The 15541-nt window shown below is 62.6% G+C and overlaps 1 protein-coding gene across 4 annotated transcripts; it reads left to right on the forward strand.

Moving 5' to 3' along the window:
* The first annotated feature begins 376 nt into the window (after positions 1-376).
* Positions 377-12663, forward strand: Slc19a1 (solute carrier family 19 member 1). Of its 4 annotated transcripts, XM_042695294.1 has the most exons (8): positions 379-396; positions 2942-3063; positions 7424-7661; positions 8847-9609; positions 9710-9902; positions 10660-10801; positions 11834-12172; positions 12272-12663. In XM_042695294.1, the coding sequence occupies exons 3-7, from the start codon at positions 7473-7475 to the stop codon at positions 12149-12151; spliced, it is 1605 nt and encodes a 534-aa protein (XP_042551228.1). In that variant the 5' UTR covers positions 379-396; positions 2942-3063; positions 7424-7472; the 3' UTR covers positions 12152-12172; positions 12272-12663. The 4 variants fall into 4 exon arrangements, with proteins under 4 accessions (XP_042551230.1, XP_042551228.1, XP_042551229.1 ...); XM_042695296.1 differs by lacking the exon at positions 2942-3063 and having other exon boundaries at positions 377-396; XM_042695295.1 differs by lacking the exons at positions 379-396; positions 2942-3063 and adding an exon at positions 7164-7254.
* Positions 12664-15541: the final 2878 nt, after the last annotated feature.

A 15541-nucleotide genomic window follows, 5' to 3' on the forward strand; every position in this document is an offset into this window, starting at 1 on the left:
GCCCGGGGTGTGGCCTGGGACACGCCCCGCCTCCTGGAGCCCTGGCTCCGCCCCGCGAGCCTGTTCCTGGGGGCGTGTCTCGCACGCTCGGCGCGAGGCATGACGGGTACCGTAGTCCGCCTGCGCGGGCCGGGCGCGCGCCGGTAGCCGAGCCGGGGACCTGCGGCGGAGCGCGGGCCGGGCGCGCGCCGGTAGCCGAGCCGGGGACCTGCGGCGGAGCGCGGGCCGGGCGCGCGCCGGTAGCCGAGCCGGGGACCTGCGGCGGAGCGCGGGCCGGGCGCGCGCCGGTAGCCGAGCCGGGGACCTGCGGCGGAGCGCGGGCCGGGCGCGCGCCGGTAGCCGAGCCGGGGACCTGCGGCGGAGCGCGGGCCGGGCGCGGGGCCGGGCGCGGGCGAGGTCTGTGGGGTCCTGGCGGGCCGGGGCCAGGGTCCGAGGAGGGCGGGCGGGCGCAGGCCGGGATGCGCGGGTGCCGGCCGCCGGGCACGCGGCAGCCATCGGAGGTCCCGGGGCGCCCTGCGCGCCGTGGCGGGGCTCGGCCGGCGCGGGGGGGGGGCGGCGGGCGGCCGGGGTCCGGGCTCGCGCCCGCAGGGCCTTCGCGAGCGGACCTGCGGCCGGGCCGCCCCGCGCCCCGCGCCCCGCGCCCCGCGCCCCGCGCCCCGCGCCCCGCGGGGACCACGTGCGCCGGCCCCCCGCCGTCGGTGCCGGCCGGAGCCCCGGGCGCGCTCCAGCCCGGCCGCCCCGGCCCCGGCCCGCCCGCCTGGGGACCCGGCCGCCCTGCCCCGGGCAGCCGGCCGGGGGTTTAGGACACTTGGAGGTGGAGACCAAAACGCGGACTAGCGAAGGGAAGCGAAGACAGACGGACGGGCAGACAGACGGATGGACGGTCGGACAGATGGATGGACGGAGGGACGGACGGACGGAGGGGCAGACAGACAGCGCAGGCCCGGGCTCTGGAGGCAGGTGCAGGGAGCGCTCACCAGCGCAAATGTTCACAAGTGTTCATGAGTGTCCGTGGGTGTTCATGTGTGTCCATGAGTGTTTACAGTGTTCATGAGTGTCCATCGGTGTTCACAGGTGTTCACGGGTGTCCATGAGTGTTCACGGTGTTCGGGAGTGTCCATCGGTGTTCACAGGTGTTCACAGGTGTCCATGTGTGTCCATGAGTGTTCACAAGTGTTCATGAGTGTTCACGGGTGTCCATGTGTGTCCATGAGTGTTCACAGTGTTTGTGAGTGTCCATCGGTGTTCACAGGTGTCCATGTGTGTCCATGAGTGTTCACGGTGTTCGGGAGTGTCCGTCAGTGTTCACAGATGTTCATGGGTGTCCATGAGTGTTCACGGTGTTCGGGAGTGTCCATCAGTGTTCACAGGTGTTCACGGGTGTCCATGAGTGTTCACGGGTGTCCATGTGTGTCCATGAGTGTTCACGGGTGTCCATGTGTGTCCATGAGTGTTCACAGTGTTCATGAGTGTCCATGAGTGTTCACAGGTGTTCACGGGTGTCCATGTGTGTCCATGAGTGTTCACAAGTGTCCATCGGTGTTCACAGGTGTTCACGGGTGTCCGTGAGTGTTCACGGTGTTCGGGAGTGTCCGTCAGTGTTCACAGGTGTTCATGGGTGTCCATGAGTGTTCACGGTGTTCGCAAGTGTCCACGGGTGTTCTCGAGTGTCCACAGGAGTTCACGGGTGTTCACAGGTGTTCATGAGTGTCCACGGGTGTACCAGGGTGTTCATGGGTGCTCGTGGGGGCTCGCAGGTGTTTGCAGATGTTCACAAGTGTCCATGGGTGTTCACAGGTGTTCATGAGTTCTGTGGGAGAGGGAGGCAAGGCGGGCTGGCCAAACTCACCAGAGGACCCCCCCTTCCCTCCTCCTCTCCATCCCCCTCTGACACGGGGACACCTGTGGCCGTGTGACTGCGTGTCACTGCTCCACCCTGTCGCTGCTCCATCCAGCCAGGCCCTCTCCGAGCGAGGCATTTTACTTTGCAAACAAAGGAGCCATCTTCCCAGTCTAAAAACAGTTTTCTATGATGCGTACCCTTCTTTACGCACCCTTGCCCGGATCCCAGCGCACACTTACCACTCGGGCAATTGAACGGGCTCAGAAGGAGGGCCCCTGCTTGTCTTTTATGGAGAGGGAGCACAAGTCTTCAACAGCACAGTGCCTTCGTGCTTTTTTCCTTCCATGAGCTTTTCTTTTTGCTGGTCCTAGAACTTGAACTCAGGACCTGGGCACCATCCCTGAACTTTTTCTGCTCAAGACCGGTGCTCTACCACTTGAGTCATGGCTCCACTCCCAGCTTTTTAGTGGTTAATTGGAGGTAAGGATCTCATTTAGGCTTTTCCTGCCCTGGTTGGCTTGGAACCGTGATCCTCAGGTCTCAGCCTCCTGAATAGCTAGGATGACAGACGTGAGCACCTGACTTGGCTCTCATTCATAGTCATGACTCTGAGTTTATCGCCACACAAAAGTTCAGTGTCAAGAGAAACAGAATTAAGGTTTAAATTCAAGGAAGTTTCAAGCTGTTGAATGCAGTGCTTTAATTGGAGTTGTTTCTGAAAATCCACACATGGCTTTGTGAGTCCATTGCCTCCTACTAGTTACTTTGAGAGTACAGTATGTGCAATGTGGCCAGATGGAAAACAGGTTCTGCTTGACTTCAGAGAGGACTTTGGATCTTAGCCGGGCCTGCTGACCATGGGGGAGTAATGTGTCGTTTCAGGGGTGCTAGGATAGACGGCAGGGAGGTCGGCCTGTTGTGGCTCCGGCCTTGCTGTTGAGATCCTGGCCCAGGTCTGCACGGGAAGTGGTCTTGAGCAGGCTGCGGGCCTTCCCTCCTGCAGGGCCGGGAGGTGGCCCAAGGAGCCCTGCCCTAGGTGGGGAAGGCTGAGTAAACATAGTTTGGACCCTTGGTACTCATCAACATTTTTTCCATCAGGGCCAGCGTTAATGACAGATTTCCAGTGAGACCCTGGACTTTTGGCCCTGTCCCATGTGGTGGCTGGACAGGAGTGAGTCCTCCTTTGGCCTGTGACCTCTGCCCCAGCCCTGCTCTCAGAGGTACTGTTTTCTGACCTAAGAAGCATTGGACTTGGCAGCTGCAGACTGTTGTTTCTTGGAAATGTATATTGCTAGACTCCTGATGTATCCAAGGCCCCTGGTATGAAACCTGGGTGTGAGGAGCGGGAGCCAGGCCCGGGTATTCACACCGCCCTTGCACTGACCGGAGGAAATTGTTTTGGTTTGATTCTCTCATTTAAAGCAGAGTGTGAGGCCCGTCTGGAGGGCGTGGGGGCTGTCAGCTTTATATCCCATCACTCCCTACTGGCTGCCCTTGTTTCTGTCTCTGTTGAGCCGTTGGAGGTATAGGTCCTCTTAGGACCCACAAGGCACTTTGTCCAGAGCCGGGCAGTACCTGGCTCACATCAGGAGCCAGCATCCTAAGAGCCAAGGGTGGAGGGGAGGGCAGGAGACAGTTCCTGCGGAGGTCCCCAGGCAGCTGAGAATCTCTTCCAGGCGCCTGGTGAAAGACACATTCCCTGTAGAGGAGATGTGCCAGCTGGTCCCCAGAGGAGGGGGATGTGTATGTGTGTCAAAACCCACCCTGTGGGAACATTCTAAGCCTCTAAAGGTCATGTAGTCCAAGAGCTCAGGTGGCCCAGGTCCCTGCTAGCCTGTTGGGTGGTCCCCACAGGATTTGGATCTGTGAGACCAGTATTCCCAGGCGGCAGGGAGGGGCTGGAGGGAGCCTTCGGCAGCCGCCAGTGTGGGTTAGATGCGTGTTCCCTCAGGAGTTAGCTCTGGGGTGCTTTGTACAAGCCCTCTGCCAGCTTTGTCCCTTCAGCTCCCGGGTGCCTCCTCAGGCCGTGTGTGTGTGTGTGTGTGTGTGTGTGTGTGTGTGTGTGTGTGTGTGTGTGTGTGTGTGTGTGTGTGTGTGTGTGTGTGTTGGGGCTCCCCGGCCGTCTCCTGGAGTAGTTCCTTGCATGTTGACTTCAGGGAGTAAACACACAGGTGCTTTGTACAAGCCCTCTGCCAGCTTTGTCCCTTCAGCTCCCGGGTGCCTCCTCAGGCCGTGTGTGTGTGTGTGTGTGTGTGTGTGTGTGTGTGTGTGTGTGTGTGTGTGTGTGTGTGTGTGTGTTGGGGCTCCCCGGCCGTCTCCTGGAGTAGTTCCTTGCATGTTGACTTCAGGGAGTAAACACACAGGGGACAAACCATCCCAGGGGATGGACTTCCCGAGTCCAGAGGCCCCTTGGCGAGCTGGCTGGGTGGGGCGGCCAGACCAGGGCTGTTGATCCTGGTGTTCACCCGTATGAGGCCAGCAGTCCCGAGGGTGGTGGCCCCCTGCTCTGGCTTCCCTGTGGGGCACGTTGGAAGGTGGCTCTGGGCTCAGACAGGCCTGAGTTCTGGCAAGTTTTCTCTGTGGTTGCAGACGAGCTGCCCCAGGGTTTCTGGAGCCTCTGTGCTGGCATCTGAGCACTCTGCCAGCACCTTGCATTTCAAGAGGCACCAAGGAGGGAGGGCATCTTTCACATAGGGCCAACCCTGGGGGACTCTGAACTTGGACAGGGCTCAGGACCTGGGCCTTGGTGAGCCTCCTGCCTGCCCACCTGTGCTGGCAGGTGTGGGTGCTGCGGGCTGAGCTCTGTGTGCCTGGCCCGCCCGAGGCCTGCCTGGCGTGGTGTGAGGTCATGGAGGAACGGAGGACCGGCCCCTCCTGGCTCTCAGCTGTTCCCACAGCTCCCGGGAGGTTTGGACGTGTGGGCCAAGCAAAGCAAGGCACAGTGTTTTCAGCTGCAGCATGTGGCCAGCTTGCATACATGGGCGGTTTTTCCTGGTGGCTCTGGTGGAGCGGCTCGTTAGACCCCTGTGTAGATGCTTGTTTCCGTTCTGTCCCTGGAGAGGATGGGTCCTGTCCCAGGCCCTGAGACTTCCGGACACTGCTGCCTCCCCTTGTCTCAGAATCTTCCCAGGCATGGCTCCCCAGGAACGCTCTCAGCCTCCCTCCCTCGATGCTCCCCGCCTCGGCCTCAGGAGTGCTGCTGTTAACTTGCTTTCTGCCGAGGCACAGTCTAGTACGTTGGGACTTGGAGGGTGGCGTCCTAGACAGTTCTGACGCATTCTGTTTTGTCCAAGCAGAGACTGAGGAGTCTGTCCACAGTAGGCACCATCAGGCCACCTTGCTTCCTGGCTGTGTGAAGAGGAGGTGGGGAGACGCACTACGGTGCTTAGGGGTCTTAGCCCATGGTCCATGGGCTCCCAAGGCTGGCTCCATTCCTTTGCCCTTGCTCAAGGGCTGGCAGAATCTCCACAAGCCAGGGCCCTGTGCAGATACCTCTCTGAGCTGGCTGTGGTGAGGAGCGGGGCTGTCTGATCACCTCAGCCAGCGGTGGTGAGGATTGGGCTGTCTGATCATCTCAGCCAGCGGTGGTGAGGAGTGGGGCTGTCTGATCACCTCAGCCAGCGGTGGTGAGGATTGGGCTGTCTGATCATCTCAGCCAGCGGTGGTGAGGATTGGGCTGTCTGATCATCTCAGCCAGCGGTGGTGAGGATTGGGCTGTCTGATCATCTCAGCCAGTGGTGGTGAGGATTGGGCTGTCTGATCATCTCAGCCAGTGGTGGTGAGGAGCGGGGCTGTCTGATCACCTCAGCCAGCGGTGGTGAGGATTGGGCTGTCTGATCATCTCAACCAGCGGTGGTGAGGATTGGGCTGTCTGATCATCTCAACCAGCGGTGGTGAGGATTGGGCTGTCTGATCACCTCAGCCAGCGGTGGTGAGGATTGGGCTGTCTGATCATCTCAGCCAGCGGTGGTGAGGATTGGGCTGTCTGATCACTTCAGCCAGCGGTGGTGAGGATTGGGCTTTCTGATCATCTCAGCCAGCGGTGGTGAGGAGCGGGGCTGTCTGATCATCTCAGCCAGCGGTGGTGCGGAGCGGGGCTGTCTGATCACCTCAGCCAGCGGTGGTGAGGATTGGGCTGTCTGATCATCTCAGCCAGCAGTGGTGAGGAGCGGGGCTGTCTGATCATCTCAGCCAGCGGTGGTGAGGATTGGGCTGTCTGATCACCTCAGCCAGCGGTGGTGAGGATTGGGCTGTCTGATCATCTCAGCCAGCGGTGGTGCGGAGCGGGGCTGTCCTCCACCTGAGCCAGTGCAGAAGGGCACCCTGGGCAGTAAGTGCTCTTCCTCCCCCTGCTGCCCACTCTGTCCTCTGTGGTTAGGATCCGCGCACCTTCCCTAGCAGTGCATGTCCTGTGTACGCCAGGCCCAGCCTCTGGGAGCGCGTCACCCTGAAGGCAGGGGCACACAGCCTCTGGGGGAGCATCACGCTGAAGTTGGGGAGCAGTGGCCGGATGTGACTGTCCTGCCGTGGCTTGGTAGCAGCAACCCCGCCTGACTTCTTTGTTGACGCACCCATCTAGTGCCTTACACAAAACTGGTAGAAGTGAAAATAAGCTGCAGATGCCTTGGGTTAGATCAGCGGGCACAGCCCCAGCCCTTCTGGCCTCAGTGCACAAAGCTCTGTCCTGGACAGAATCAGGAAGATGAAAGGTATTAATTAGGACCAGTGCCCTCAGCAGGCCCCTCAGAGTACCCAGGGCCTGAGGGTGCGTGTGAGTCAGGCCTAGCAGGCTGGACAGGCTTGCCTGTCTAGAGGAAAGCTCACCACCCAGCATGTTCTTCCCAGCTCAGGCCTCTGGTTGCTCCTCTAGGGAGCTTTCTGCCTTCCAGGCACTGGGGTTTCTGAGCTCAGGTCTGACTCTGCTTTGACTCCTCATGCAGAGCTTGCTGGCTCGGCCGTCCTTGCTCCTCCCACTGCCCCTCCCTGGCCCGTCCTCCAGAGCTGAGCTCCCGCTGTGAGGACAGTTTCCCTTAAATGTCTCAGCCTGTGGCTGTGCCCACGGCCTCTCTGCGGAGTGCCTGTGGTGCCCAGCAGATCCATGCATGCAGCCTCTTCCTGTCCACCTCTGCCTCCCCGGGTTCCACCAGGACAGTAGCCCATATAGAGTGCCTGGGCACACTGGCCGTGGGACACCGACTGGAACCGGGGTCCCAAGATCTGCTGGGAGAGGGAGGTAGGCTAACTGGAAGCCTTGGACACAGCCTGCCAAACACCTGGGGTATTGGATGTGCCCCAAACCTGAACTTGGATGAGGTAACCTGTGTAACCCAGCTTTAACATCTACGTGGCTCATGTGGCTGCTTGGGAGCCTGCAGGCACCGGGCTCAGCCCGATCCCAGAGCAGGCGCCAGGTGGGTCTCAGTCCAAGGGGGACATGGGTGTGGGGGGCTGCAGCCATCTCCCATCGGATGCTTCAGCCTAACCAGGAGGAGAGCGGTTCACCCAGGCTCCTTCCTTCTGGAGGGAGGTGGTGCCTGTGTGTTTTGCCAAGTTGTCCTGACTCTCAGCTCTTCCTTGCAGGTAGTGCCAGTGTCTCTCCTCTCTGGGGTCCTGTGAGGGCCTGGGCAGCATGGTGCCCTCGGACCAGGCTGTGGAGAAGCAGGGGTCTGAGGAGCCTGTTCTGGGCCACCAGCTCCAGTCATGGCAGTGTCTGGTGGCCTACCTCTGCTTCTACGGTTTCATGGCACAGATGCGGCCTGGGGAGAGCTTTATCACACCTTACCTATTGGGGCCGGAAAAGAACTTCACCAAAGAGCAGGTACGTGGGTAGGGCCAGATAAGAACTTCACCAATGAGCAGGTACGTGGGTGGGCCCTGACAAAAGCTTCACCAGTGAGCAGGCATGTGGGTGGGGTCGACAAGAGCTTCACCAATGAGCAGGCACATGGGTGGGGCTTATGGTGGCAGGGAAGCCTCCGGGTAGGACTGGGGAACTGATGTTTGATGCTGGGGTAGTCTAGTGGTTGCACGACCATAGCTAAGGCCCTGAAGGGGCCGGGCTGCGTCCCGGGCTGCATCCCGGGCTGTGTCCGACTCGCCTCACCCTCCAAGCAGTTGGGCTGAGGGTCCAGGCATGTTAACTGAGTGAGGTAAAAGCTCCCCTGGGCTCTCTTGTGGGTGCCGGCCCCTGCCCTTGCCAGGCAGATCATTTGCCATTTTGGTCAGAAAGCCCGTGTATGTCCAGCCAGCTGCACCCAGCCCAGCTGGACACCTGCCTCCAGCAAAGACTTAACAACTGTTTGCAAGAAGAGATTATTGAAGGAATTTTCCTCCTTCCAGCCGAGGGAACAGAGAGTTTTATTGAAATCTTAAGAAGCTTATCTCAAGGGGAAGCCACGCTGTGCACAGCGCGCTCTCCCTGGGCTGCTTGTTCTTCAGGTCCACTGCAAGCTACGTTTAATAGGGCAAAAGGAGGTGAAGGACACCCCCCCCTCCCACAGGCCCTCCGTGGCCTCTGGGGACCAGCATGGGTACGGTATGGAGTTGTTGTTGGTGGACAGCGGAACCTGAGCCACCCCCTAGGATGTATAGTATATATCATACACACACAAGTGATTTGAGATGCGACATACGTTGACTGCTGTGTTGATTAGCATTGACTTTTTGGTGGCATATGTAATTAACACTTCTGTGGTGTTTGCAGTTTTCTGTGCTTAATAACACCGATTTTCCTTGTGGTATATGTAGTTAATGCTTTCCTGTGATACTTGCAGCTCTCTGTGGGCAGATGCTTGCTTGTGTGCCCAGGGTCTATGGCTGCTCAGCCCAGTTGACTAGATTCTCAGACCCCCTACATCCTGGACAGGCTGGGACAGAGAGAAGCTGCCTCGGGGAAGGGAGGGGTTCACGGGTGTCCACAGTCGGCTGCAGGCAGTGGGGTTCATTGGAGGAGGGCAGGTCCTTGCTTGGCCATCACTGACGGCTGGCCCCCGCCCACGCGCAGGTGACCAATGAGATCATGCCCGTGCTGTTCTACTCCTACCTGGCCGTGCTGGTGCCCATCTTCCTGCTGACCGACTACCTGCGCTACAAGCCAGTGCTGCTGCTGCAGGGCCTGAGCTACGTGTGCGTGTGGGTGCTGCTGCTGCTGGGGGACTCGGTGCTGCACATGCAGCTCATGGAGGTCTGCTTCAGCGTCACCATGGCCGCCCGCATCGCCTACTCCTCCTACATCTTCTCCCTCGTGCGCCCGGCCCTCTACCAGCGCATGGCCAGCTACTCGCGGGCTGCGGTGCTGCTGGGCGTCTTCACCAGCTCGGTGCTGGGCCAGCTGCTGGTCACGGTGGGCCATGTGTCCTTCTCCCTGCTCAACTACATCACGCTGGCCTTCCTCACCTTCAGCCTGGGTCTCACCGTCTTCCTGAAGCGCCCCAAGCGCAGCCTCTTCTTCAACCGCAGCGCGCCGGCCCACAGCGCCGCCCCCTGCGAGCTGGACCAAATGCGCCCGCGCCCCTGCCCAGGGCCCGGGAAGCTGGGCCGTGCGCTGGGCGCCTGCAGGGATTCCTTCCTGGTGCGCATGCTGTCCGAGCTGGGGCACAGCGTGCGGCGGCCGCAGCTGCGCCTCTGGTGCCTCTGGTGGGTCCTCAGCTCCGCCGGCTACTACCTGGTGGTGTCCTACGTGCACATCCTGTGGAATGTGGTGCACCCGGTCACTGACAGTGCCCAGGCCTACAACGGCGGCGCCGACGCGGCCTCCACACTGCTGAGTGAGGCGCTGCTGCCCCCCAGCCCTTCCCGCCCCCCCGCCCCTCCCCCCTCCCCTCCACGGCCCGGGACAGCGGTGAGATGGATGCCGGCTCTCCTCAGGCGCCATCACATCCTTCTCCGCGGGCTTTGTGAAGATCCGCTGGGCCTCGTGGTCGATGCTGGTCATTGCGGCCGTCACAGCTGTGCAGGCTGGGCTGGTCTACTTCCTGTCGGTCACGGAAAACATCTGGCTCTGCTACACGGCTTTTGTGCTCTTCCGGGGTGCCTACCAGTTTCTCGTGCCCATCGCCACGTGAGTGTCACGGGCAGGGCCTTACCAGGCTGTCGGGCAGCGTGGGCAGAGTTGTGGGGGGCTGACTTGGCCGCCCTGGGCTTGGTCCTGGTGCCTGGCCTCCATTGGTGACCCTGTCTTCAGAGACGGGACAGAGGAGGGGCCCACCACCTCAGTTCCCGGACCCGCCCTGTGCGTCCTCCCTGAGTCCCCCCGCCCCTGGGCTCCCCCCGCCCCTGGGCTCCCCCGCCCCTGGGCTCCCCCCGCCCCTGGGCTCCCCCCGCCCCTGGGCTCCCCCGCCCCTGGGCTCCCCCCACCCCTGGGCTCCCCCCGTCCCTGGGCTCCCCCGTCCCGTGGGCCCTCACCCTGTGCATCCTCTCTGGGTGGCCATCCATCCCAAACCCTGTTGTGCCCCGAGGTTCTCCGGATGAGCTCCCGTGGGTTTGGAGGGAGCTGCCTGGAGCCCTCGGGCCTGCTTGCTGCAGACCCTGCGGTGGCGCTGTGGCGGGTGGGCGTGGCTCCCGCAGCTGCCTGGTGGCGGGTCCTTGGTGCCGCACCTGTGCCTGACCCAGGTGCTGCTGCTGCCGTCTGGTGGGCTTGCCAGGGCGGGGCGGGAGCTCTTGGGACCGGCGGAGCACCTGGGCCCCTCTGCGGAGCCCCGCCGCCTGGCCTCTGGGCCATTGTGGGTGCAGGCAAGGCAGCCGGACCAGCCCGCCTTCTTCCCGGCTCTGGCTTCCTGTCCTCAGCAAGGCTGACGAGGGCCTGTGTCCCCACCCAGTTCTCAGATCGCGTCTTCCCTGTCCAAAGAGCTCTGTGCCTTGGTTTTCGGGATCAACGCGTTCCTTGCTACTGTTCTCAAGAGCGCCATCACGCTTGTGGTCATTGACAAGCGGGTCCTCGGCCTCGAGGTCAGGCCGCAGGTGAGCCGGTCTCACGCAGCCCTCTGTGGGAGTGCGCCGTGGGGTTCCAGGGGCCACTGCGCTCCACCTGCTGTGGATCCCTACTCGGTGCCCAGACTTCAAACCTGTTACTTCCAGGCGTGCAGTGCGGGAGGGAAGAACCCCGGCCCCTCCCGTAAACACCCCGTTAGGAGGTAGACTCCCTCTGCCCCCCCAGCCTGTGCTCCAGCCCTCCCATAAGCACCCCGTTAGACGTAGACTCCCTTGCCCGCCCCCCCGGCCTGTGCCCCGGCCCTCCCGCTCAGGCCTCTGGGCGTGCGTGCACGGGCGCTCGGGCTCTGTGTGGGCCCCCCTGCTCCTGTGTGTCCTGTCCTGGCCGGCCACGAGCCGACATGGCCCTTTGTTCACTTTCCCTCTGTGTGGTTGTCAGGATCTGCTGGCCTCAAGCCCCGGTGGGAGAGCGGCTCGGTGGGTGCAGGCACACTGGCCCTTCAGGCACGCCTCTGTTTTCTTACCCAGGGCAGAAGTTTGGCGTGTGTGAGGGGACATTTAACTGACCAAGGCAGGCTTTCAGAGCTGGGGGCATGGGCCAAGGTAGCAGGCACGAGAGAGGGACGGTCACCGGGCTCCAGTGAGTGTCCAGCCTGTGACTGGACACTGACCTTGAAGCTAGGGTGGAGCCTGTCTTCCCGCAGCCCAGGTTGCGCTGCTGTGTGCCCTGGGGAAGTTCCGGCACTCCAGACGCCCTGGAGCCTCTTGGCAAGTGTGGGAATTCAGCCCAGGGCTGGAGGGCTGTGCCTTGTGGTGGCCGTGCAGGTGCCCTGTGTGCCCTGACCTCCTCTGGGGGCTGTTGGAAGGGCGGTATGAGCCCCTGCAGGGTGGCTGGGCTGTGCAGGGAGGAGGAAGGGTGGTGGGCACCACAGCAGTGGGCACCCATGCTCGGGCCACACGCTTGTAACCTGGGGCTGTGTTCCGTGGCCACCCCGGCTGAAGGAGGGGCGTGCAGCTCCCGGCTGGCTCTACCCGCCCCTCATGTCTGCCTTTCTTTTCCAGTTCTTCGTCTACTTTATGTACTTCCTGGTGCTGTCTGTCATCTACCTGGCCGGGGCGGTGCTGGGCGGCCTGCAGTCCTGCCAGTGGGGTCCCCGCCTGCCACTGTCCTGCCTGCAGCGCTGGCCGCAAGGCCACAGGGGCTGTCACCTGCCGCTGCCCCAGGCACAGGAGCTAAGGAGCCCCTGGGAGAAGAAGCCCCCCACGCCAAGCGTGCTGGACGGGAGCCAGGACGGCCTGCAGCCCTCAGCTGTGCCCCTGCCCCCGGACGGCGGCACCAAGGCCAGCCTGGGGCCTTCTGAGCACGAGGCCAAGGCCTGACCGGCCCCGCCCAGGGAACAGGTGCGTGGTCTGTGCCATCCTGACCCTCTGGGCCTGGCTGCTGCCGTGCCATGATCCAGTCTGGATGTGCGAGTGTGGGGTCCCTCTGGTTCTTTGTAGGAGTCCAAGTGGCCCGCACCTTGGCACTACCTCCCAGCGGCCGGCTGGCCAGCGTGTCCTGCCGGTGGCATCCTCCACACTCCAGCCTGCTGGCAGCATCTGAAGCGCTGCCTGGCCTGCACATCAGCCACCGTGGACTGGGCTGCTGGAGTGAGTTGTCCGTCCACGAGGCCTCCCTGCCTGAGGAGCCTCTGGGAGGTCTGCGGGCTAATTGCGTCTGTACGAGGGCCGGGGAGGAAGCCCGGACCCCCACCAGGGCCCGGACCCCCCCCCAGAGTGGGGGAGGAGTTTCTCTCAGGTCCCTAACTAAACTGTGACACTTCCAGCTGCCCAGACTGCTTGCATGTTTGGATGGTCTTCTTTAAAATCTGACATAAAATGAAAAGCTCCAATTGGCTGCTCTGTTGTACGAGAAGCTGGTCCCAGGTGGGCAGCAGATGCTTGGGATCAGATGGCATAGACTTTTTAGCTTTGCCCAGGCCTCCAGCCATTCCTCCTCCATTCCCAACGTGTGTCAGTACTGCCCGGGGCAGCTCGCCACAGCATACACAGCAAGCCTACCTGGCGACCCAGGAGGCTGGGGGTGTAAATAGGCCCTACTTGCGGCTCTACTTCCTGCGGAGGGGGAGCAGGAGGGAGAGCTGAGGTGTCTGTGGAGTGGGAGCTGGGGGACCCCCTGGGGGGAGAGCGGAGGTCCCCGTGGAGTGGGAGCCGAGGTGTGTGTGGATTGGGAGCCGAGGTGTGTGTGGGGTGGGAGCCGAGGTGTGTGTGGGGTGGGAGCTGATGTGTGTGGGGTGGGAGCCGAGGTGTGTGTGGGGTGGGAGCTGAGGTCTCTGGGGTGGGAGCTGAGGTGTGTGTGGGGTGGGAGCTGAGGTCTCTGGGGTGGGAGCTGAGGTCTCTGGAGTGGGAGCTGAGGTGTGTGTGGGGTGGGAGCCGAGGTGTGTGTGGAGTGGGAGCCGAGGTGTGTGTGGGGTGGGAGCTGAGGTGTGTGTGGGGTGGGAGCTGAGGTGTGTGTGGAGTGGGAGCTGAGGTGTGTGTGGAGTGGGAGCTGAGGTGTGTGTGGGGTGGGAGCTGAGGTGTGTGTGGGGTGGGAGCTGAGGTGTGTCTGGGGTGGGAGCTGAGGTGTGTGTGGGGTGGGAGCTGAGGTGTGTGTGGGGTGGGAGCCGAGGTGTGTGTGGGGTGGGAGCTGAGGTGTGTGTGGGGTGGGAGCTGAGGTGTGTGTGGGGTGGGAGCCGAGGTGTGTGTGGGGTGGGAGCTGAGGTGTGTGTGGGGTGGGAGCTGAGGTCTCTGGGGTGGGAGCTGAGGTGTCTGTGGGGTGGGAGCTGAGGTCTCTGGGGTGGGAGCCGAGGTGTGTGTGGGGTGGGAGCCGAGGTGTGTGTGGGGTGGGAGCCGAGGTGTGTGTGGAGTGGGAGCTGAGGTGTGTGTGGAGTGGGAGCTGAGGTGTGTGTGGGGTGGGAGCTGAGGTCTCTGGAGTGGGAGCCGAGGTGTGTGTGGAGTGGGAGCCGAGGTGTGTGGGGTGGGAGCCGAGGTGTGTGTGGAGTGGGAGCCGAGGTGTGTGTGGGGTGGGAGCTGAGGTGTGTGTGGGGTGGGAGCCGAGGTGTGTGTGGGGTGGGAGCCGAGGTGTGTGTGGGGTGGGAGCTGAGGTCTCTGGAGTGGGAGCCGAGGTGTGTGTGGAGTGGGAGCTGAGGTGTGTGGGGTGGGAGCCGAGGTGTGTGTGGGGTGGGAGCTGAGGTGTGTGTGGGGTGGGAGCCGAGGTGTGTGTGGGGTGGGAGCTGAGGTGTGTGTGGGGTGGGAGCTGAGGTGTGTGTGGAGTGGGAGCTGAGGTGTGTGTGGGGTGGGAGCTGAGGTGTGTGTGGAGTGGGAGCTGAGGTCTCTGGAGTGGGAGCCGAGGTGTGTGTGGGGTGGGAGCTGAGGTGTGTGTGGGGTGGGAGCTGAGGTCTCTGGGGTGGGAGCTGAGGTGTGTGTGGGGTGGGAGCTGAGGTGTGTGGGGTGGGAGCTGAGGTCTCTGGAGTGGGAGCCGAGGTGTGTGTGGGGTGGGAGCTGAGGTGTGTGTGGGGTGGGAGCTGAGGTGTGTGTGGGGTGGGAGCTGAGGTGTGTGTGGGGTGGGAGCTGAGGTGTGTGTGGGGTGGGAGCCGAGGTGTGTGTGGGGTGGGAGCTGAGGTGTGTGTGGGGTGGGAGCTGAGGTATGTGTGGGGTGGGAGCCGAGGTGTGTGTGGGGTGGGAGCTGAGGTGTGTGTGGGGTGGGAGCTGAGGTCTCTGGGGTGGGAGCTGAGGTGTGTGTGGGGTGGGAGCTGAGGTGTGTGTGGGGTGGGAGCTGAGGTCTCTGGGGTGGGAGCTGAGGTGTGTGTGGGGTGGGAGCTGAGGTCTCTGGGGTGGGAGCTGAGGTGTGTGGGGTGGGAGCCGAGGTGTGTGTGGGGTGGGAGCTGAGGTGTGTGTGGGGTGGGAGCTGAGGTGTGTGTGGGGTGGGAGCTGAGGTGTGTGTGGGGTGGGAGCTGAGGTCTCTGGGGTGGGAGCTGAGGTGTGTGTGGGGTGGGAGCTGAGGTGTGTGTGGGGTGGGAGCTGAGGTGTGTGTGGGGTGGGAGCTGAGGTCTCTGGGGTGGGAGCTGAGGTGTGTGTGGGGTGGGAGCTGAGGTGTGTGTGGGGTGGGAGCTGAGGTGTGTGTGGGGTGGGAGCTGAGGTGTGTGTGGGGTGGGAGCCGAGGTGTGTGTGGGGTGGGAGCTGAGGTGTGTGGGGTGGGAGCTGAGGTGTGTGTGGGGTGGGAGCTGAGGTGTGTGTGGGGTGGGAGCCGAGGTGTGTGTGGGGTGGGAGCTGAGGTGTGTGTGGGGTGGGAGCTGAGGTCTCTGGGGTGGGAGCTGAGGTGTGTGTGGGGTGGGAGCTGAGGTGTGTGTGGGGTGGGAGCCGAGGTGTGTGTGGGGTGGGAGCTGAGGTGTGTGGGGTGGGAGCTGAGGTGTGTGTGGGGTGGGAGCTGAGGTGTGTGTGGGGTGGGAGCTGAGGTGTGTGTGGAGTGGGAGCCGAGGTGTGTGTGGGGTGGGAGCTGAGGTCTCTGGGGTGGGAGCCGAGGTGTGTGTGGGGTGGGAGCCGAGGTGTGTGTGGGGTGGGAGCCGAGGTGTGTGTGGGGTGGGAGCCGAGGTGTGTGTGGGGTGGGAGCCGAGGTGTGTGTGGGGTGGGAGCCGAGGTGTGTGTGGGGTGGGAGCTGAGGTCTCTGGGGTGGGAGCTGAGGGCTGCTTCCTCGGTAGTACTCAGGAAGTGTGGTTCCTAGCCTGAGTCATT

This window comes from Dipodomys spectabilis, unplaced genomic scaffold (assembly GCF_019054845.1).
Source record: "Dipodomys spectabilis isolate Male_0828 unplaced genomic scaffold, ASM1905484v1 ptg000184l, whole genome shotgun sequence".
Classification (NCBI taxonomy): domain Eukaryota; kingdom Metazoa; phylum Chordata; class Mammalia; order Rodentia; family Heteromyidae; genus Dipodomys; species Dipodomys spectabilis.